Source organism: Phascolarctos cinereus, unplaced genomic scaffold (genome assembly GCF_003287225.1).
Source record: "Phascolarctos cinereus isolate Bilbo 61053 unplaced genomic scaffold, phaCin_HiC Scaffold_4;HRSCAF=312, whole genome shotgun sequence".
Lineage (NCBI taxonomy): Eukaryota > Metazoa > Chordata > Mammalia > Diprotodontia > Phascolarctidae > Phascolarctos > Phascolarctos cinereus.
Window position 1 is genome coordinate 460,954,081 of NW_027555847.1, and position 25,097 is coordinate 460,979,177.

General features: G+C 37.9%; 1 protein-coding gene across 1 annotated transcript; it reads right to left on the reverse strand.

Moving 5' to 3' along the window:
- Positions 1-245: 245 nt before the first annotated feature.
- On the reverse strand, positions 246-24,850 carry XKR9 (XK related 9). Its single transcript, XM_021002095.2, has 4 exons — positions 24,735-24,850; positions 20,841-21,370; positions 10,175-10,434; positions 246-1,232 (listed from the first exon to the last, which is right to left on the reverse strand). Exons 2-4 carry the CDS (start codon positions 21,110-21,112, stop codon positions 601-603), a joined length of 1,164 nt encoding a protein of 387 aa, XP_020857754.1. The 5' UTR covers positions 21,113-21,370; positions 24,735-24,850; the 3' UTR covers positions 246-600.
- Positions 24,851-25,097: the final 247 nt, after the last annotated feature.

Sequence of the window (25,097 nt, forward strand, 5' to 3'; positions counted from 1 at the left end):
CCCTGGGCAAGTCATTGAACCCTGTTTGCCTCAGTCTCTTCATCTGTAAAATGAGCTGGAGAAGGAAATGGCAAACCATTCCAGTATCTTTGCCAAGAAATAAGGTCACAAAGAGTTGGACACAACTGAAATGACTGTCCACAAAAATAAAAGTGCTCAAAATTCCCAGGAAGTAGTTTGTGTGCTGGGAAAATGTAGTGGAATTGTATTTGTTGTATATAGTTACAAAGATACACATATTTTCATTGCTTCACATTTATTAGCTTCACTTACTATGAAATACAAACTCTTACAGTAAACAATTCTAAAGATAACATGCCAGTTTCTGTAAACACTTCTGTTGGAAAGTCCTTCCAGGATAAGACCAACAGGGTTGACTAAGCAGTAGGTGCCTGGTGATGACTAGGCCTTGGATAGACAATTAAGTTGTTTCCACCATACTTCCCCTCCCAAGTGTGGTTTAGACTAGAACATTACTATTACTTCCTCATAACTCTCAAAGTGAAACAAAGCATGGTTAATTCCCCTCCCTGGGAACTCCTGAAAACCCTGAAATACAAACTATTCAAACACATCCCAGAAATGGATAACTGAATATAGTCATTGCATTAGGAAATGTCTTATTCTACAGGCTCTTGGTGATGTCCTTCCATCTAATTCATCAAATACTTTCTTTTCTTCACTTCTGTTGGGGTGAAATGAAGTGTAATAAACAATAAGAAAAAGAATTCCAAGCAGAAGAGCCCCAACTATGATGATGGTGACAGCTCTGAAGAAGTATTGATGTTCGTCAGGTGGCATGCAGAACCAAAACATAGCCAAGATTCCCAATGTGACCAGCACCCTCATAATATAATAAGCAGACATAGGGAGTTTTGTATTTTCTCCTTTAACATTAAAAAAAGTAAAAATAAGAATGAATCCAACAACTATTCTGTATAAAATTTCCATACCTTTGGAGGTACAAAATGTAGTTTTCTGTTTAAAAGCCCATGTTATGCCTGACAACCAAAAGATAAACAGCAGAATTAAGCCCAAATTAACATTTAGCACAGTTAAAAGAGAGACACTGAGTACCCAAGATACAAATGTTAATAGCTTATATAGGAGGTACATCAATCTGGGACATGCTCCATTGAGGAGCTTTTTATCAGGTAAAGATTTTCTTAGGGTGATGTGATAATCAACGGTTGACCAGGAAATAGCACAGCAAGAGATCACAACAGCAGCAACTAAAAGATAAAAACAAAACAAAATAAATTCTCACCATGGAAATGTCATAATCTTCATTCATTCAACTAATATCATATTGAGTCCCTACTACGTGCAAGACACTATGCTAGGCACTGCGAAGGATACAAGAATAAATATGGCAGACAGTTCCTGTTTACCTTGAGGCAATTAGGAAGAGCACTGGACCTGGAGTCAGAAAGATCTGAGTTCACAACTGGTCTCAGTCACTTACTACCTGTGTGACTCTGGACAAGTCACTTGACTTGTCTGCCTCAGTTTCCTCAACTATAAAATGGGAAGAAGAATAATATCATCTACCTCCCATGGTAGTTGTGAGGATCAAATGAGATAATATTCATAAAAAACTTAGCACAGTGCCTGACACAGTAAACACTTAATAAAATGCATGTTCTTTCCCTTGCAAGCTACATGGAGATACCTGAATTATATGGCTTTCTCTTGAAGTTCCTAAGTTGTTTCTATTTCATTACAAAAAAAAATTTTGGCAGCATAATACTTATAATTACTTATCCAGATTCCAGTAATTTCCATTGGATATGATTTTCTTGAACACACAGTCATCCAAATGAAGGCTTTTTTGGGGTGTCATGGACCCACTTTGGCAGTAAGTCAAACCTCAAGATCGCCTTCTCAGAGTTATGTTCTAACCCCATAAAACAAAATACATAGGATTATTAAGGAAACTAATTATATCAAAATACAGTTATCAAAATATTTTTAAAACAAGGTGATGGACCCCAGGTTAAGAACCCCTGATTTAGAATTACTATCTTTAACTTCAGTATCGCCTTTGATCATTTCCTTCCCCCACATGTCAAATCAGTTGCTAGAGCTTTGGGTTCTTCCTCAGTGCTCTCTCATGCACATTTGTCCCTTCATTTAGGCCCTCATTTTCTCACCTAGACATTTGACACCTGATGGATCCATGATTTCATCAGTGGGGAATTCCCACCCCTCTACTAATCCACATTGAAACCGCTCCATTTTTTCTCATTGTATACAATTCCTATTCATATATTTCCATCCAAATGTGTATCAATGTACTACTTAAGCTATTCATCTGCTCTATGTCTCACTACATGAACTGAACAGCCCACCTCCTCTATTGATTATACATATCCTTTGTTTTTCCTCATTTGCGAAATGAGACTGTTGGACTGGCCAACCTCTACAGGGCTCTATATCTATAATTAATAATTTTTTTCATGTCACTTATATTCAAGCCATCATTAGCCAGATACTGCAACCTACTTGATACTACCATGTAGCTTCCCACTGTCCTTCAGTTACATGTAATTTTGATTCCTTTAAGATCAAGGTGTCCCAGGACTCACAGCCATGTGGCACCACTGGGAGAATACTAGTATGAACTTTTGCCAGACCAAGGAATTTGGAATCACTGGAAGCACTGTATAATTCACAAATGTAATGTTGCTTCCCATTCATCTGCGTGTCTTCCCAAGGGCAGTATTAGTTCTTTGACTGCTTTCTTTTTCCACTGCAGGTGGTTAGACTAATCTATTATGGTTTTCACTAAAAGGTTTTGTAATATTCCAGTACAATGTTATCTCTCCATCACAAGAAATGGAAACTCTTGCTGCCTAAACAAAACTCTTTTTTCATCTGGGGAGAATTTCCCATGACAATGGCAAACACTTTTGGTGAGCATAGGCCTCTCCCCTCATTTCACCCCTTCAGTACTCAGCAGATTCCTGAACAGAATTACTTCCATCATCCAAACAATAATAACAATAATAACAACAACAATTCACATTTATCCCTATTGTACTTTTAGGTTCACAAAATGCTTTCCTCTCACCAGTCCTGTAAGATGAGAAGTACAAGCATTAGGATGTCCATGTTATATACAAGGCAAAATCTTATGCGACAAAGAAGGATGAAAGGGGGAAAAAAGGGCTAGAGAAAACTTGGTATGAAGATAAACTAAACCAGATCATCCTCAAAGCAACTGGGAGAAAAACGAGGGGCAAACACAAAGAAAAAAAGGAACAGATCCATCAGCATTTTTATAAGAGAATTTACTTGAGATCCTTAAAAAAGAGGTTTGTTTTTGCCTTTCTTTGTATCCCCAGTGTTAGGCCAATGCCTATAAGTTGTTAAGTGCTAAATAAATGCTTGCTGACAACTTAAGTAGGAAGAAGGTAGCAGACCATTAATTCCATGTGACTAAAATTGATGGAACTCCTCATTACCCACAGAATCAAAATTACAAGTGACTCAAAGGGAAAGGAGAGATATGCAATAGATATAAGACCATAGATGGTGCCTTGAACACAAGTGACATTGAAGATGACACTCAGAAAACATATGATGGAAAAGTAGGTGGCCTGAGCACATACACATAGCAAAAAAAAAAATGACATACACCCATCGGAGAATTATTGCCCTAGTACTTGTAGAAGGCCTCCAGACATAGGAGAGATCATAATTCCATAGGTAACACCTTCTGTGAATGATATGCAGAGCACAGACAAGAATTGTATAGGGTAAGATGGCATGATGGGTGGCTTATGATCTGTCCCACTGGATGGAAGGCCCATGTCAATGACTCATTGAAGTATTTCAATATTAAAGATGAGGAAACAGGCTCAAAAAGTTTCACTGAGTTGCCCAATGTTATATACCAAAGCAAGTGTCTGGGACTCAAGTGGGATTCAAACACAGGCTTCCAGACTCATCATCTAGTGTTATTCTCAGTACACTTCACTGCCTAAAGTACTATAACAACCTCTTAACTGGTATTCCCCTTTCTACACTTTAATCCCTTTAATATAACCCTCAAACCACTGTGCAATATAGAATACTGCCTTATCACGTCATTCCCCTGCTCAAAAATGCCTCCTCTTGGCATGTAAAGCCCTTCAACAACAAACCCTGACATACCTTTCCAGCTTCATCCCACAGGACTCCCTTCCATAGACTCAGTGTTCTGGCCAAAGTAGATTGCCCTCTGTCCCCCATTCTAGGGCTGCCTTCTCCTCACTTTGCTTCTCCCTTGGTCTACGTCATTCCTCATGCGTCAAGGACACACAACTATTGGCTGCAGGGGTCCTGGGACCCCTCATGCTGGCACACTGGAGAGAATCAGAAAGCATTCAGCAGTTGTCAAGGCTGTAGTTGTCAGTGTCCTGATATTACGTGGTCATTACCACTCTCCCCTCTGACACACATTGGTGCCTAAGGCCTCAAGAGGCTAAAAGGATATTCCAATGGATACGGCCTTCACAGAGTAGTACAAACAATCAGGGTACCCAGAGATAGCTGTCTAGCTAACTAGAATCCAAAGAGAGGCACAGTTTGCCAAAAAAGGATATTGCCTGGTTCGTTTTCTTCTCCTGTACAACCACAGTTTAAAGGTGGGCTTAGGAATGCTAGTACAGAAATCACAGCTCCCCCTGCTTTTGTTTTCTTTTTTAATACTATCTATAAAAAGTGGGAAAGAGGCTTATGCCTCATAAAGGTTATTTCCAAATGCTAATAGCTTCCTAATTCTACAGTTCAATTGTCCTGCCTCTTCCTGTCAACAAGCAATCACAACTTCACAATGACAAGTTTAGGGGACCCCTTAAAACTTTCATTGAGCCCACCCCATCATTTTTGCATGCTGAAGTCCCTCTCTTCTTTGAAGGCCCAACTCCGATGAAACATCTTCCATGAAGTATTCCCTGACACTCCACTCCCTAAGCTAAAATTGATCTTTTCCACTTTAAATTTCTTAGGGTACTTTGCCTGGATCTCTCTTTTGTCCTTAACATATTCTCTCCTAAAGTAAAGTCATTTAGGCACATTATATTGCAAATTTCTTAAGAGTAAAGTGTATATTATAACCTGTGTGTTCCTAACACTTAGCATACTGCTTAAACATCAGCGCTAAATAAATGTCTGTTGAATTAAAGTGAATTGAACTGAAATGAAATGAATTAGGTCTTTTTTTTTTAATTGAAGGAACAGTAGATATTAGGGCCTATGAGTTATTTTCCCAGCTCTCTTAATTTGTTCTTTCACAAAGTCTTACTCTAATGCTTCATCATTGAGTGGAGGAGACCCTATGTTCTCAAAGCTATGTTAATGGAGCACAAGCTTTGGCAGGTTTGACCATACTGGAATGGCTTCAAGTACCTTCTCAATAACAAACTGAATCTGTTTTCTGAGGTGAAGTACAGAAGGGATAATCACTATATTTCATTTACTATTTCTGTGTTTCCCTAATATAGCCTTCAAACCACCACCTGCATGACCTAGAGGACTGTTTTGAGCTAAAAAAATAACCTTCAGTATTGCCCCATTTTCTACTTCTTTACCAAGTAAAAACATAGTAAACCCAATACTGGTTTAGTCTGTAAAGTCATTTGTAAAATCTTAAAGAATTCTCTAACAGATTAATGTTCAAAGAAAATAGGTAGTCTTCAAAAGATTTGCAAAGTATAAATAACTATGTGAAAAAATGCTATAAATCACTAATAGTAAGAAATATGCAAGTTAGAACATCCTTTAAAACTTTCACCTCACACAATGCAAATTGTCAAAGAAGAAATAAGAAAAAGCGCCTGTGGCTTGGTGCAATGGAAAGATTCACACCCAGCTGGTAGAGCTATGGGAATGGTCTGACTATTTAGATTTCAATTTGTAATTTTACAAGGGTCTATACCCTTTAACCCATGAATATTACTACTGAAAACACACTCCAAAAAAGACAAAGACAGAAAAAAGATCCAATATATACCCAAATATTCATAGCAACATTCCTTGTGATAACAGATAACTGGAAACAAAGTGGGCACCGATCAATTGGGGAATAGCTAGTATTTAAATGCATTTTAGTACATATGAATGTAATTGAATATTATTGGACAATCAGAAATTACAACTACTAGTAATTCCAAGAAATATGGAAAGGTTTATATGAACTAATTCTATTAAATAAGCAGCACCAAGAAAATAATATATACAAAATGTAAATTAAAAGATCATCAGAATATAATAGAACTCTGAGTACTGGGGAAGAGATGGCTTGCAGAATGATGATCTTGGAAAAAAAATAATAAAACAAACTTCCTTCCTCATGGCAGAGAGGGCGGAGAATATTAAGGCAGAATATTGTATATACTATCAGACAAGGTACCTATGTAAAATGTTTTTTTATTGGTTTTCATTATCACAAAGTAGGGTTCAATTTTAGGGTGGGGTAGAAAATGACTTCAACATAAATAAACAGCTAAAAGCAACAATTAAAAAAGAGAGATAAAATGAAAACTTACAGAGAATAGTAAAAGATTATGCACAGTTAGTTATCACCTCATAAAATAGAAAAACAGTGAAGAGTAAAACCAGTTTAAAGAACAATTAAAGTATACAAATCCATTTTACAGACAATTAAGGATGAAATTAGAAGGACAACAAATAGAGGGGAAAAGATGGAAAAGATCTGCAAATGAACCCTTTTCCAACAAACTCTTTTGACCATCAAGGCAGTGGAGGCATTATACTTAGACTCTAACATCACATTATCAAAATGTGCTTGTAAAGAAGACAGAAATGGCATTAAAGGGAACAAAGGTGGAAAAAGAGGCTAGATTAAGACTCATGTGGGAAGTATCTAGCACAGTAGAATATGCCAAAAGACTGGGAAAATTCTCAAATCTTACAACTATCAAAAAAAATGACTGGGGCAGCTAGGTGGCACAGTGGGTAGAGCACTGGCCCTGGAGTCAGAAGGATGTGAGTTCAAATCCGGCCTCAAACACTTGACACTTACTAGCTGTGTGACCCTGGGCAAGCCACTTAACCCCACTGCCTAGCAAAATAAGTAAATAATAATAATAATAATAATAATAACCAAGAGAACATCAACAACTATTAACCAAGTCTACTTTCCCATACACACAAAATTTTTGTGACAATATATACACATGGGGGACATCCTTTATAAGAAAATTAGAAAGAACAGGCAAGTTTTATAAGCAATATTCTGCAATAAACCACATCTTTATCATTATATAACTAAAAGATATCTATATCTTTATTCTCTGGAATAAAGCAGACCAAAACACCACCTTAAAGGTTCTCTTCCAATAAAGTGTCTCCTGGGCATAATTAAAATTGTACAACATTCCTTGAAAGGACAACAACAAAGGAAACATGTTTGAAAACAAATCTGATCATTAATACCAGGTGGGGTACAAAACTGAAGAAGTGTTTGCCACTGCCATGGAGAAAATCCAGCACAGAATGCAGGTTGAAGGGGCATTTGTGATATATGGTAAGGTCCTCCAGATGCTTCTAGGTGTATATGATCTTGTACTGGTTGTACAAAACATGCAAAATCACAAAGGCTCCTGGAATAGACGTATAACTCAAAAAGTTTGACCTAACTACCCACAAAGGAAAAAAGGAGATTAAGAATGCCTATTGCCTGGCCTCAGACACTTGACACTTAATAGCTATGTGACCCTGGGCAAGTCACTTAATCCCTACTGTCTCTCAAAAAAAAAAAAAAAGAACACCTATTGCCAAGTCCAGGGGAATGATTTTTACTATATGGCCAACCTACACAGCTTATCTATCAATAAAGATATTTTAGCCCTTCACTAGGGGTGAACAGGTTAGGCCATGAATTAAGTAGGAGGTGGAGAGCAAGTTGGAATGCCTTTGGCAAATTACAAGACTTCTTTAATGATCCCAAACTTCTCCCTGAAACTAAGATTTATGTTTTCATGTATTCTTGTGTTGTTGTGTGGTTCTGAGTCACGGAACATTAAAAGCCAGCAAGAATTAAAAGCCAATGCCACTCAGACATCAATGGAGAGGTCTGTGGTGGGTGTGAGTTGAATACACACACACAAAAAAAGAAATCATGAAGAACCAGAGTCATCAAAAATGTATGATAAAAAAGAGTGATATATAGGAACAGCAAGGAATCACAAATGTATCGCTCATATGCTCCATCAGTATTCACAGAAGGCAATGTGGGAGGACCCTTTGTCCAGACTAACAGGAGGATACGGACAAGCACTGCATATAATGAGCAGGTTTGTGAAGTTGTGATCAGCATCACTGAAGAAAATGTCCATATTGATGAGATCACAGATCCATCTAAGCTCTGAGTTCATACAATCACTGGGTGATAAATACCTACATTATCTACCTCATGGTAATTCTGAAAAGCTTTAAAAGAAATATCTGTAAAAGAGCAAGTGCCTCAGCAGAAGATGAATATGAAGTACTGAGTTCATTTGTGCTATTTTTTTAAAGTTTGGGGGAGATTATATGAATCAAAGATATTATAAACACATAAAATTCCAACTGCATTTTAAGTTACGACCACATTTACTCCAAGTACCTGAACATTTTTGCCCTTCATGTTATGGGAAAATCCATTCATTTATTAATTCCTTTGCCTCAGACATAACACCCTACTAGCTCCCTCAGTCAAGCTGATTTACTGTTCTAGGTTAGAAGCCTCAATTATCTTCTTTCAAGGCTCAATTTAGATGCATCTTCCCACATGAAGTCTTTCCCGATCTCCCCAGGTGTTAGTACTCTCTCTTCAATTATCCTTGCACTATTAGGCCCAAATGAGATAACATATGTAAGGCACTTTGCAAACTTTAAAGTGCTATATAAATGCTAGCTACTGCTAATTAAGTCATTAATATCTGCACATACATTATGTCCTCCCAGGAGAAAGTAAACTTATGGGGGGGGGTTATGGAGGAAATGTTTCATTTCTGTTTTTTGAGCCCCAAGAACAAGCAAAATGCCCCAGACCTAGTAAGCACTTAATAAATGTTCGCTAAATTAATAAGGACACAACCCTGAAGAAAGCCACAGATATCAATAGATTCCTAGCAATTAAATAAAAGTTGATCCAGATACTATGGAACATTCAGAAACATCCTTAGGCTTTCATCTATTCCAAGAGTTCTTGACTTTTTTGACCCCTTTGGAAGTATGCTGAAGTCTATGGACCCCTTCTCAGAATAATGATTTTAAATGTGCAAAATAAAATACATGGTTCTGCAAAGGAAACTAATTATATTGAAATGTAATTATAAAAATATTGTTAAAACAAGCACACAAGGGGCAGCTAGGTGGCACAGTGGATAGAGCACCCGTCCTGAAGTCAGGAGGACCTGAGTTCAAATCTGACCTCAGACCAAACACTTCACCCATACTAGCTGTGTGACCCTGGGCAAGTCACTTAACCCCAAGTGCCTAAAAAAAAAAAAACCAAGCACACAGACTCCCAAATTAAGAATCCCTGATATAGCCTGTAAGCCCTAGATTTCCAACCTCTGATTTACAAAGCTGGCAATTAGATGCAAAACAGTCCAGTCTTAGGTCATGGGTACAAAGCACCATGGGGAAGAAGTAGTTGTAGATACCAGGTACGCCACTACATTATCCTACAAAAGTCCCAGTTGGGACTTAAGGAACCCACGTACTTAAACAAGTTTGGAAAACAAGCCTCTTGCCCCCATAGATGATGGTCCACATCAAAGACATTGGTAGAATACAACTGAATTCAATTTAACTAACATTAGTTAATGAGAACAGCTAGCACTTACATAGTGCTGTAAGGTTTGCCAAGAGCTTTAAGTACGTTATCTTCTGGGAGACTAGTTACTACTGACTTGCTTGGAATCACACAGCCTGTGTCTGAGGCAGGATTCAAACCAGGCCTTCCTCATTCCCAGTCTAGCACTTTGTCCATAGCACTATCCAGCTGCCTTCACTTATGCTGTTTGATATTCAGTGCCCCTACCACTATTATACTAACTACATTTTTTTAAAATCACACATTTTGGAAATCTGTACAAATACAACAAAGAAAATACTGTATGTAGTCAAGGAGTTTTGTAATGAATGCACATCCTCTATAGTGTCCTGAAAGGCTTACCTTGACTGAAGCCAGCTGGACCAAATTCCATCAGGACATAGAGCTGAATCATGAGCTGTGGGGAGGCCTCCAGGTATATTTCAAATAGCCTGAGCATACTCAAGTCAGCCACTTCATTTATTACTTTTTGATGTGGGTCTTCTCTATTGGAGGTGGAGAAGTCTGTGGGGTCTTGTGTCAAGGCAGGCACACCAGAGAGGTCATTTGAGCTGCTGCATTGGAAAGCCAAACAGTATTCCTTTCTCAAAGCAAACCAATACCTGTAAATACACAAATATTATTATTATTATTATTATTATTATTATTATTATTATTATATCATTATTAATAATTAACATATGAAGTATTTGGACTATGGACTAAGAGAAGCCCTAGAGGTAAAAAGCCAAAATAAGAGATTAATCCAACTACTCCAAGAATAGCCCTAGAGAAAATATGGTTTCTCCACAAGTACTATAAGAGTGGGTAAAAGAAATAAAGCAAGAGATTTTAAAAAATGGAATTATAGAGTCTGGGAGGAAAAAAAAATCAAAGGAAAATAAACAGCTTAAAAGAGATGGTAGAAAAATCTACCTAAGTAGTGGATTCCCTGAAAAACAAAATGGCACACTATTTGGCTAAACTTTTTGAGAAGTACATCTACAATCAATGTTTCCACTTCCTTTCCTCTCACTCTCTTCTTAACTCTCTACAGTCTGGCTTGCAACCTCACCATTAAATCAAATCTGCTCTCTCCAAAGTTACTAGGAATCTCTTAAGTGCCAAATCTAATGGCTTTTTCTCAATCCTTATCCTTCTTGACTTCTCTGAAGCCTTTGATACTGTTGATCACTCTCTTCTTGACACTCCTCTCTAGGTTTTTAGGACATCATTCTCTCCTGGTTCTCCTCCCACCTATCAGATCACTCTTTCCCAGTCTCCTTTGCTAGATCATTATTCATCTCACTCCCATTAACTACAGGTATGCCACAAGGCTCTGTCCTGGTCTCTCTTCTCTTCTCCCTCTACATTTTTTCCACTTGTTGATCTCATCCATTCTCATTAATTCAATTATCACCTCTATGCTAATGATTCTCAGATCTATTTACCCAGTCCTAGACTCTCTGCTGACCTCCAGTCTATTAGACATCTCAAACCAGATGACATCTCTGGTAAATTCAACATGTCCAAAACTTAACCCATTATCTCTTCCCAAAAACTCTCCCCTCTTCCAAACTCTCCTATTCCTGACCTGGGCACTACCATCCTCCTAGTCAATCAGACTCACAACTTAAATGTCATCTTTAAAACATCTCTTCTATATGCTCCTTTCTCTCCTCTGACACTGCTACCATCCTGGTGCTGCCCTCCATCACCTCACACCTAGACTACTGTAATAGCCCACTGGTTGATCTCCTGCCACAAGTCTGTCCCCACTCCAGTCTATCTTCTTCTCAGCTATCAAAGTTTTAAAGCACAAGTCTGACCATATCACCCCCCACTCAGTAAATTCCAGTGGCTCCATATCACTTCCAGGATCAAATATAAAATCCTCTGCTATTCAAAGCCCTTCATAATCTGCCCCCTCCCCACCTTTCAAGTCCTCTTATACCTCATACCCTAACACAAAACTTTTTCAATCCAGCAAAGCTGGTCTCCTTGTTGTTCCATGAACAAGACGTTCCACCTTATGACTATGAGCATTTTCACCCCATGCCTAGAAGGCTCTCTCCCCTCATCTCTGCCTCCTAGCTTCCTTCAAAATCCAGCTAAAAGCCCATGTTCTACAGGAAGCCTTTCCCAATCCCTCTTAATTCTAGTTCTTTCTCTCTCTTAATTATATTTCCAATTTATCCTGTATATAGCTTGTCTGTAAATAGTTTTTGAATGTTGTCTCCCTCATTAGAGTCTAAACTCCTTGAGAGCAGTGACTGACTTTTACTTTTCTTTGTATCACTAATGCTCAGCACAGTGCCTAATACATAGTTGGTATTTAATAAATATTTAGTGACTGGCTATGAATCAGTGCTAATGCCTAAGCTATTGCTAGACTGTGAATCAATCCAGCAATTATGGAAGCAATTTGAAACTATACCCAAAGTCACTAAACTGTGTGTGCTTTTTGCCACAGAAATACCACTACTAGGCTATACCCCAAAAAGTTCAAGGAAAGAAGGAAAAGATATACAATACATTTACAGCAGCACTTTTTGCTCTCACAAAGAACTGGAAATTGGTGCCAACTGAGGAATGGCTGAACAAATTACGGCATTTGATGGAATATTACTGAGCTATAAAAAAATGATGAAAGGGACCGATTCCAGGAAACGTGGGAAGTCTTCTATAAACTGATACAGAGTGAAATGAGCAGAACCAGGAGAAATATTTATATAATAATCATACAACACACTACAAGATTATAAAGGAAAACAACTTTGAAAGATTTAAAAACTCCAATCAAAACAATGATCAATCACAATTCCAGAAGACTGATGATGCAGTATGCCTCCTACCTCTGGTAAACTGGTGATGGTCAATAGGTACAGAATAAGACATATATTCTCACACATTATCTATTAAACATACATTTTGTTTTGCTTGACTTATCTGTTTGACTTGTTTTTCCATATTCAATTCTTACAAGGAAGGACTTTTATTTGAGTGGGAGGGAAAGTTGTGGGATTAGGTACAAAAACAAAGAAAAACAGGATTGACAAAACATTTAAAATACACGGAAAAGAAAGCAGTTCATAAGGAGACAGACAAGTAGGGTAATAATATTCTAACTATCACATTAAAAAACAAGGTATAGTAAGTACACAGTTTCATATATGGCCTTATTTGTATTTGTAAATATTTCAATTTGTTGGTGATTTTCTAGATCACAGTAATTTTTTCTTCTTAAGAGGCAGTTAGATTTCATGGAGAACAGGCTATGCCAAGCTGTCAGGAGTCATAGTAAACTACCAAATCACTGTAATGCTCTAGCAGCAGCTTAGGCATTAGCAAAATATTTGATACAGGATTTCAGTAGCTGGAAGGATGAGGGGTAGGCAAGAGTAGGATGAGATGGATTCAGAATTGGTTGAATAGCTAGAGACTTACAGAGTGCTTATTAATAACTCAATGTCAATTTGTTTGGTTCAGTGGAGTGAGTACTTCAGCAGTCTGTGCTTGGCTCTGGACTGTTTGACATTCATGACCGAGAGAAAGGAAGATATGGCCTGTTTGTCTTATGCGCAGATGATGTGTGTTTGGGGTGGATCTGACTCAGGCTGGTACTCTATTGCGATAATCTGAACATTAGTCCAGGTTTAATGTTTGAATGAAATGAGGCACTTGTAATCCATTCAACGGTTAATAAAAGGAAGCTTTCCTAGTTGTAACTTTCAAAGGCTATTTAAACAGAGCCGGTCTTAACACTTAGCTTGAATAGATGAGTCTCCACTCATCTCCCTGTGGTTAGCAGAGCAGGGTATAGTAACTCTTATGGTCTTGGAATATCTGCCAAGTATAAAAGGTTCTTTTTATACTTGTTGAGGGAGACCCAGCTTGAGAATTAGCCCCCTGGGTTAATGAAGTTAAAGGCTTTGTTGCCTTTCAGAGAAAAATAGCCTAATATACTTAGGAGAAGGGGTTAGAATATTGTTCTCACCACAACATGAAACTAGGAAGGATAATCAATCAACCAATCAATAAACATTTATTAAGTACCTACTATGTGCCAGATACTGTGCTAAGTGCTAGAGATACCAAAAAAAAAAAAGGAGAGGGCAAAAGAAAGTCCCTGCCCTCAAGGAGCTTACAATCTAATAGAGCAGACAACATGCAAACAAATATATACAAAGCAAGCTATATACAGAATAAATAGAAAATAATTAACAAACAGAAGGAAACACTAAAATTAATAGGGGTACCAACACACTGGATCAAAAGGTAAGGATCTAAAAGGATTTTGACATGTTAGAGTCTAATGAGGTGAAATTCACTAGGGAACAATGTAAAGTCTTATACTTGGGTACAAGAAATCAGTCTCATAAGTACAAGATAAGAGAAGCATGGGCTAGTAGCAGCTTGCATGAAAAAGACCTGGGAACTTTAGTGAGCTGCTCTACGTGAACTAAGAGCGTGATAGGGCAATCAAAAAAACGCTAATATAATCTTATACTGCAATAAGAAATGCACAGGATGCAAGAATAAAAGGATTACAGTCCCTAAACACTCTGCCCTAGTCAGACCATATTTAAATATTATATTCAGTTCTGGATGTCATAGTTTAAGAAGGCTATTGATAACCAGTTGATTACACAGGGGAGGGTAATCATGGCGGTGATGGGCCTTGAATCCAAGCCAAAGGAGCATCAGTAGAAGGAAGTGGGAATACTGGAGAAGAAAAGGTTCAGGAGGGCATGAAGGCTATGGCAAAAGTATTAGACTTATTTTGTTTGACCCTGGAGGACAGGAAGGCAAGAAACAAACATTTATTAGGCACCACTGTGTGCCAAGCACTATGCTAAGAGCTTTACAAATAATGGATGCAAACTGGAAAGACAGAAATTTGGTTATGATATCAGGAAAAACTTGTGAACAATTAGAGCTGCTAATAGAACCATGAGATTGTGACAAGCTAGAAAGAAATGTCAGGATCACATCCCCTTCTACTTTGAACAGCAGAGAGACAAGATTGGATTTGTGGAAAAGAGGCCTCCACAAGACGGAGGAAATACACACTTATTAAGTTCTGGGCACTGTGCTAAGCTCTTTACAAATATTATGTCATTTGATCCTCACAACAACCATGGGAGGCAGGTGCTATTATTATCCTCATTTTACAGTTAGGGAAACTGAAGCAGGTAGAGGTTAAGTGACCTGCCCAGGGTCACACAGCTAAGAGTGCGAGGCCAAATTTGAACTCAGGTCTTTCTGACTCCAGGCCCAGCAGTCTATCCACTGTACCACCTAGCTGCCTTTCATACTGCAAGTATGGAGTGTTCTTGTACTGCCAGCAACACGGGAAATTTATATGTCATTTATGTAATCTACATAAAATTACATATAATTAAACATAAATATAACTTTATATGAAGTTAAATATAAATATATAATATAAATTAATGTTTAATAATAAATATAAAGTAAATCTGATATTAATATTATAAATAAAATTACATAAAATTTACATATATTTTATATTTATATATCATACCTTTGGAACTAATGGCTGCTTATTCATGATTTGTATCTCATTTTCTTTCTTTTAATAACACTTTCCTTTGAAATATTGTGAATTTCATGCCTTTAAAATAGAAGTTAATCTCAGTATAGTAATGGGTATGCATATATGTTTACAAGTTTCTTGGGTAGCACTTATAAGCCAAGAGAATGAGAAAATCTTCCAAAATATATTTGGGACCTTTTAGCATGGAGAAAGTCTCTGAGACAGGGGTTACATGAACATTTCCTTCGTTCAGCTGTGTTTGAACTCCAGGTTGTGGACTTCTCTCTTTAACCTATTCCTTTGTGACCTCCAGTTAACTGAATAAGCTGTAATATACTTGGGCTGTATTCGGAGATCATCCGGAATCATCAGAGCACAACGTGGCATTGAGAAAAGAATATTACACCTCTTTTCCCCAGTCTGCATTGGCTCCAATTAATCTGTAATTTAACTAAAAGTGGTGTTTCTAAACAAAGCACTAACTTACGCTAAGATGCCTTAGAAGAAATCATCTATTCCATTAGCCATATGGAATTGGCAATTTTTCCCAGAAGCAGGACATAGAATCACAAAGGTAGAAAGGATATTTTGGATTGATATGCTATTTTTAAACGATCTTTTTTAGCTCAGTGTTCTCTCCATTGCACTCTCCTATTGTGGTATAAATATGTAAAGGAAAACAACACTGAAAGACTTCAGATTTCTGATCAATACAGTGATCACAATCATAATTTTAGAGGATTGTCAGTGAAGCATGCCTCCTGCCACTCTAACTGGAATATAGGTGGAGAATCTTCCTAAAATGCAGTCTGTTCATATACCCCATGCCACCCCACATTCAACAGACTTCAGTGGTTTCCTATTACCTCCAAGATCACAAAAGAGCTTTTCAAGCCCTTTGTAGCCAGGTCCCTTCCTACCACTCAGTCTTCTTATACCTTACTCCCTTCCACACACTCTACAATCCAGTGACACTGGCCTCCTTGCTGCTCCTCAAACGCAACATTCTATCTCCCAACTCCATGAATTTTCACCTGGCTGTCTTCATCTCCACCTCATGGCTTCCCAGGGTTCCTTCAAATCTCTGCTAAAATCCTACCTTCTGCAAGAAGTCTTCCTTTATCTTTCTTAAACTTAGTGCCTTCTGTAGATGTTTTTGATCCAAGAAAAAATTTTTTTGGTAAGCCCCTTAGAAGAGTGATGCTTTTGGATACAGTAAAAATTCTGTGGTTTCATTTCCCTTGCTTATTAGATTTAACATGAAAAAGCCACAAAGGTGCAGACAGCTTCAGTATTTGTCATAGTACATTGAAAATTCTGACTTCAGAGGGAGTCTGAAATTGAAGCTTCTTTTTAAGAAAAGAAAAAAAAGAAGAAAAATCCCCTCATTATTCCCCTGAAATTTCTGCCCTGGGGCCATGCTCTCCAAGTGGGCCCTGCCTCAGGCTCACCTGACCCACTATCTCAGCTCAATCTCAACCATGCTTAACTTTGATCCCTGGCACCTGGAACCACAATTAAATCAATTCTGCCATCGATCCTGAAAAGGGTATGTCAGTCTACTTCCCTGTGGCTTCAATCACCATCTTTCCTAAGCCAAGTGCTCCTCCTTGACCATCACTCTCTTTTATGTGTTGTCTCACCCTGTTAAAATGTAAGCTCTGCGGGACAGAACCATCTTTGCTTTTATTTCTCTCCACAATGCTTAGCACAGTGCTTGGTAAATAGCATGCACTTAACTTTTTTTTTCCTCCCAAGTCATTTAATATAAAAATAAAATATTCAGGGGGCAGCTAGGTGGCACAGTGGATAGAGCACCAGCCCTGGATTTCAGGAGGTCCTGAGTTCAAATGCCGCCTCAGACACATAACAATTACTAGCTGTGTACCCTGGGCAAGTCACTTAACTCCATTGCCTACCAAAAAAAAAATAGTCTAAAATAGTAAAATATTCTCAAAGACACATCTGTACTTATTGGTGCAAATGAAACACTTTTACACTACAGATGATCCTATTTTCTATTAAATGTTTACTGCCTCCTTTTTAACACTTGTGTTGTCTTTGATGCTCCTTTCTCCTTCATCTCTCATATTAAAGTTGTCACTTATTTATGTTGGTTCTGCCTTTGTAACATCTCTCACATCTGTCCCCTCTTCTATTTCTGCCACCCTACAACAGATTATTATTACTGCTTGCATGGACTATTGCAATAGGACATCTATCCCTTCTTCACCCCAATCATTCCTCCCTACCTCTGTCAGAATAAACCTAAATCATGCCCTTACTCCAAATTCGTTAGCGGCTCTCTTATTGCCTACTGAGGATATTTCAAACTTCTTGACTGGCATTCAAGGACCACTAAAACCTAGACTACCCTGCCACTCCAGCTTTATTTCTTATTCTTCTCCTAAATTCTATGCTGCAGCCAAATTGACTCAATACGTACCCTCAACATGCCCTGCACCTTCCCACCTCTATACGTTGGTTCACACGGTTGACTACACCCTTCTCTGCCTCTTACCAACCCTTTAAAAATAAATTTAAATATCATCTGCAACATAAAGCCTTCCCTAATCTCCAATCCTTCTCCAATAAATACCAGAACAAAAACACAAATAAACAAGGCCTACTCACAAAAAGCTCTCCTTATTAGAGGCAGCTAGATGGCTAAGTAAATAGGGCACAGGACCTAGAGTCAGGAAGGCCCAAGTTCAAAGTCTCAGACACTTACTGCTGTGTGACCCTGGGCCAGTCATTGACCTCTGCTTCTGTTTCTTCTTCTGTAAAATGGGGATAACAATAGCACTTATCTCCCAGGATTATTGTGAGGATCAATTGAGATAATATTTGTAAAACACTTTGCAATCCTCAAAACAGCTATTATTATTCTATTGAGGGAGACAGCATGTATATATACAAATATATAAAGGATAAATATATGTAGCCAATCCACAAGCAGTTATTAAGTGCTTACTATATGCAGGGGGCAGCTAGGTGGTGCAGTGGATAGAAAGCCAGGCCTGGAGTCAAGAAGACTCATCTTCCTGAGTTCAAATCTGGCCTCAAGACACTTACTAGACTTACTTGACGCTGGGCAAGTCACTTAACCCTGTTTGCCTCCCTTTCCTTATCTGTAAAATGAGCTGGAGAAAGAAATGGCAAAGCACTCTACTACCTTTGCCAAGAAAAATCCAAATGGGGTCACAGAGAGTCAGACATTATTGAAAAATGACTGAACAATAACAATATGCCAGGCACTGTGACAAGCACTGAGGACACATACACACAAAAAAGGTAAAACAGTCCCTTCCCTCAATGAACTCACATTCTAATGGAGGAGACAATATGCAAACTATGTGCCTGTGAGATATATGCAGGATAAATTGGAGGTAATCTCAGAGGTAAAGCACTAACAGCAAAGCAGACTGGGAAAAACCTTTTCAAGAAGGTGAAACATCAGCTGAATCTTAAATGAAAATGGAACCCAAAATGCAATCAATCAGTCAATGCCAAAAAGTCAAATGCAAGGTAGTTAGGAAGGGAGGGCACTAGGGACTGGGGAGATTGGTAGAAGCTTCAAGAAGATGGTGTTTGAGTTACATCTTGAAGGAAGAAAGGAACTCTATAAGGCAGAGGTGAGAAGGGAGTGTATTTCAACCATGGAGGGTGACCAGCACAAAGTTCAGGTACGGGAAGGTGGAATTCTACATCTGAGGAAGAGAGAAGACAGTCTGGCTGGATTATAGTGTGTAGGAAGGTGAAATGAGAATGACAAGGCTGGAAGGCTAGGTTGGGGCCAGGTGGTAAAAGGCTTTAAAAGCCAAATTAAGGAACTAAAAATTTATCCCTAAGAAAATAGGGAGTCACTGGAATTAAATGGGGAAGTGGCCTGAGTGCTCTTTAAAAATATCATTTTGGCAGCTATGGTCATTCCTTTGTTCTTCCTCAGGCTCCACTCCTGATTGTCAGAACTTCCTTCTTTACAAAAAAAGTTCACTCCATCCCTGAAACCCCTCCCTCTGATTAGTCAATTTCTCCCAGAACCTTTATTTTAAGGAAAGTGCCCAGGCCAGTCATGTTCATTCCTTAATTCCCCTCTAGGCTCTGCTCCAGACTCAGGCCTTCTCTTTCCACCATACCTCCTGGAGGATACCTCCTCCCAACCTTTTTTCATCTTCTTTTTATATGTTTTTTTCCCCTTATTAGAAAGCGTAAGCTCCTTGAGGTCATAGACTTTCTTTTTGCTTGTTTTCATATTATCAGCACTTAGTACAAGGCCTGGCACATAGTAGAAACTTCAAAATTGCTCACTGACTTAACTAACTGGACAATTTGTGGAGGATGGGTTGGAGTAGTAAGAGACTTGAGGAAGAGAAACCAATTGGGAAACTACTACAACAGTTCAAGTGAGTTATGAAGAAGGCCTGACATAAGATGGTAACAAAGAGGGGAGAAACAGAAGACATGTTGTAGAGGCTTGGCAATTAATTGATATGTGGGGCAAGAGAGTGAGGAGTTGAGGATAAGAGGTAAGGTTACAAATCTGAGAGACGAAAAGAACAAGGGTAACTTGACAGAAATAGGGATGTTCACAAGAAGGGCAGGTTTGGGGGGAAATATAACAAGTTCTATTTTAGACATGTTGAGTTTGAAATGTCTCCAGGACAAGCAGATTGAAATGTCCAATAAGCAGCAAGAGGTACAGGAATGAAGTTCAAGGGAGAGCCTAGAACCAGATATCTAGATGTGAGTCATCTGCACAGCAATGATTATTAAAGCCAAGAGAGCTGAGCAAGTAACCAAGAGACAGAATGTACAGAGGGAAGAAGTCCCAGGACAGAACCTTGAGCATGCTATGGGTGATGAGTCAGAAGGAGCCTGAGAAGGAATGATGAGACAGGCCAGAGAACCAAGAGAGTGGTGACAGGAGAACCCAGAGAGGAAACAATCCAGGAGGAGAGGATGGTCAAACATTAATTACCGTAGTGTACTCATCTTCTCAGATTTTGAATTAATTTTAACAAAATAAAATCCTTAGTAAACAATGTCACAGTCATGCCTGGAACAAACCTTAAAAATCATCTAGTTAAATTGTCCTCAAAATGGTGGCCTATTTACTAGATTAATACTAAAAGCAGACAATATTTACAGCTCAGGTGAAAGATGTTATTTCATTCCAGTAAGAAGCTCCAGAACAGGAAAGACATTTTAACTTATCACACTAAGAAATTAGCTATATCCAGATATAAACTAAAATGTTTTATAAATATTCCTTGAAAATTCTGTAGATACCCCACTGTGTTAAGTCAGCATTGATTGCACAGAATGAATGATCTTTGCACATCATGCAAACAGTGGACACATTTGAATGTTTGTCTACATTAGTTAAGATATAAGTCAAAAACTCCAATAAGGATAAATAAAGGTGGTGGGGGGAAGTTTTGTTAATGATTAAAAGTTTAAACTTACCTTGTAAAAATTCCTCCCTGAAAGCAATGAATTAGAAGACTGCAACTCAGCCCTTTCTGACCTGTTTTCTGAAAATCTTCCTTGTACCATATAAAACTAAAACATTGGACCACCCCTGCTGCAATGAGCACAAAGCTCACTGTTAAAATACCAAAAATATGCTGTCCTTCATAGAAAAAATTTACAGACACCCAGATATCCACTATTAAATCAGCCATATAGATTACACTGCCAAGAACTAACATCACAAAATTCCATTTTGTAAATCGCATTATGAGACCCTATAGTTCTTGGCTGCCTGCTTCCTATTATTTCATATATTTTTAAAAAATGTGGGCAATTAATATTAATGCATTCTTCACCATGGTATTGAATTTTAACAAAGTCTATTGACCCAAGTCATAAGAAAATTAATGAGGCTATAATCTTTTCTAAAGAACCAATGTTAGGACACTAGATGTAGAGATGGAGCATTCAATTGTCTGTTTCAAAATAAAGATGATATCTGCCTTTGTCCCAAATGACTGCACCTAAAGAAAAAAAGAAGGGAAAGCTCATGAGAATCTTGGACATGATACTAAAAATGCTAAAAACTTAGAAAGCAAACATCCATGGAAACATAGCTCCAGAGCTAGAAGGGATCTCAGAAGTCATCTCATTCAGAGGCGTCAATGCTCACTTCACTACCTAGTATGGCCGGAACCTAATTAAAATATGGAAATATTTAACAAAATAAATAAAATAAAATAAAATAGAACATACAGAACGGTAATACATGGTTTTCTAAGTTAATATGCAGCCACAAGGATGCTTATATAAGGTTGTCATGTTGTTTCAGTCATGTCTACCTGTGATCCCATTTGAGGTTTTCTTGACAAAGATAGTGGAGTGGTTCCATACTGCCTTCTTTGGCTCATTTTTACAGATAAGGAAACTGAGGCAAACAGGATTAAGTGACTTGCCCAGGGTCATACAGTTAGTATCTGAGGCCACATTTGAACTCAGGAAGATGAGTCTTCCTGAATCCAGGCCCAACACTCTATCCACCTCCACTGAGATGCCGTAAGTAAGGTTTATTGGCCTCCATTTCTATTTGAGTTTGACATCACTGATCTAGACCACTGACCTCCTTTTACAGATGAGGAATCACTGAGGAGCGACTGATGTGAATCACTAGCGAAGGAACCTCTGACTCTCACCCAACTAATATATTGAGTATGACTAAATCAATCAATTAACAAACATACAGTAAACTCCTACTACGAACCAGAGATGGTACTAGAAAGACAATGGCAAATGAAACAGTCCATACTTTAAAGAATTCCTGGGCTTGTGGCAGATCCTTGACATGAAAGTCTCAGAAAACCACTTAACTTTCATAAACTTTTCCTTCCTGTATTTACCTTTTAATAACACAAACTAATATACCCATTTTTTAATGATTTTTTTTTCTTGCTTTTCATAGTACTTCACTTCTGGGTCCTGCTGCAGAATTTTACAAGGAGGTGTCACTGTTCCTAGAGAGATGCTGTTAAACCTGAAGGTTCAGAAATACGAATCTTCCTGACAGCAGGTTACAGTGGTTAGAATGATGAGGTTCCACACGTACAAAAGAGTTTTGTGGTGACAAAGAATTGGAAATTAAGGGGATTCCCCATCAATTGGGGAATGGCTGAACAAGTTGTGGTATATGAATGTGATGAAATACTATTGTGCTATAAGAAATGATGAGCAAGCAGACTTCAGAAAAACCTGAAACTTGTATGGACTGATGCTGAATGAAGATGAGCAGAACCACGAGAATGTTGTACACAGTAATAGCCTTAACAATGCAAGGATCTAAGACATCTCCAAAAGTCTCACGATGGAAAATGCTATCCACATCCAAAGAAAGAACTATGGACTTTGAATGCAGATCAAAGCATAGTATTTGCTCTTTTTTTTTTGTTTTGTTTTGTTTCCTCTTTCTTGTGGTTCCTCCTATTGTTTCTAATTCTTCCTTACAACATGACTAATGTGAAAATATGTTTAATAGAGGAATATATATATGTAAATCCTATATCAGATTTCGAGCCATCTTGGGGAGAGAGGGGGGAGGGAGGGGAAAAAAAATTTAAAACTCAAAAGTTTATGGAAGTGATTGTTGATAAATCAAAATAAATTAATAAAAGGTTTTTTTTAAATGATGAGGCTCTGAAATCTTAAAACTTAAAGCTTCTCCAGGGATGCCTTTGCCAAGACTATTGGCTAAATGACCTTTTTGTGTAGCAGCTTCCTCATCTACAAAGCAGGAAGAGTAATACTCAATATAATACACTTCACCAGGAGGTTAGAAAGATTGAACTGAATGAGAGGGCTCACAAATTATCATATGTATTGAAACTGTGTCCCATAGAAAAACTAGGTTCCACAAGACGCGGCCAGCAGCTCCTTGAAAAACCAAAATATAGTCTCATAATCCCAGGGTTATCCTGAACTTCTCACTCTCACTCCAGTATCTGGCCACTGGACCCAGAAGGCTCCGGAGGAGAAAGTGAGGGCTGGTGACTTTGTGCAGCCCTGCCTCACTTAAATCCAATTCACTTGCAATTCAAGGCAACACCCTTGTGATATCATTGGTCCTCTTAGAGAACAAAGGACAAACAACAGCAAACTCACATATGTACATGTTATTTCCCTAGATAGGCTATGAGGCTCTTGAGAGCAGGAACTGTTTCAATTACGTCTTTGTATCCCGGTGCTGAACACATAGAAGGTACTGAATAAAAGCCTGTTGATTAAATGGGGTGAATCCAGGATGTGCCCTAAAGTTAGAGCTGGAATGTGACCAGAAAGATAAAATTGCCTATCTAATGGGAAAGGAGCAAATCTTCTAAAAATTTTAAAGTAGAAACAAATAATTATAATAGCAGTTTCCAGAATATAAGAAATGAGCAGAACATATCAGTTTATAGATCCCAAGATGAGGAAGAGAGTATGGGTTGTTTTTTCTACCTTTAGGGAAGAAAAATATAGGGGAAATATCTTTTCAGAGGGAAATAGCTACTCAAAACCATTCAATTTGACAATAGCCAAAAAAATTCATTTACCTCTAATTTCTTCTCTCATCTAAATATTATAATCTGAAACAAATCTGGAAGAGCAATGGCTTAAAGAAATTGCAAGAAATGTAAAGCTAATCTTTCTATATATACTTAAATTCAAGTATATTACATATATATTGTATGTTACATAACTAATTTTTTTTTATCCATTGGGAGACTGAAGCCTGCCAAGTATATTTCTTTTAACTTCTGTATCCATAAAAAGACTTTCCATTGCCTGACCATAACAGGGAAGCCAGCAGCCACTCTGGATATGGATAGCTTTTAAGAAAGTGAAGAGCAATTTCTTAGAAACTATAGGGGAAATTGCAGCATTGGCAGAATACCAGACGAAGTAGACTGATTTAATATGATGACTCCTAGGTTTCTAATTCAGTTTCACAGAAAGCAATTACCTGTTTGGAAATAAACTAATACACAAAGTGAATATGGCTGCTCTTGCTGGAAGTGCCAATTGTATAACTTGCATGAGGGGCATTACCAATGAGCTCTAATCACTACACTACAGTATTATTCCAATATGTAGTCAGGAAAACCACAACCAATAATAAAGTTCTGTAGCATAACATCTTTCTGAGATTCTTAATAAAGTGTCACTTCTACCATGAACCAATACTGAAGAATGATTAAATCAGTCAGGCCCTGTGGCTCCCACCCAAAGCAAATAACCTTTGCCCGCCAAACATGGTACATCTGAGATAACACAAATCCTGCTTTGGGAAAAAAAAAACCTAAGTAGGATCTTCACTAGTTGAACAAACTTTTTAAACCATACAAAAAGTAGACTTACCTATCACAAACATAAATGTTCTTTATCATTATAAATCTTCCTTTAACTCAGAGACTCTTCAGAAAAAAATTATCCTTGGCCACATTTGATTTCCTGCAAATTTAAACCAATTGTAATTAAAGAGGATATAAGTCTTTAAGATCAAATACCAAAACGAAACTCAAATCAGCTGTTAGTCACATGTTCCACTGTCTAATCTGTTGATGACATAATATCTATGATATGTCACATTAAGAATACACCCCTTTGTAACTACAACTGGGGGCAGCACTAACATACACATAAGTTTATGCCCAGTTTTTCCTTTACATTCCATCCTCTTTCAGGGAACATTATCTTGTGTAAGTTTTAACCCATCTGATC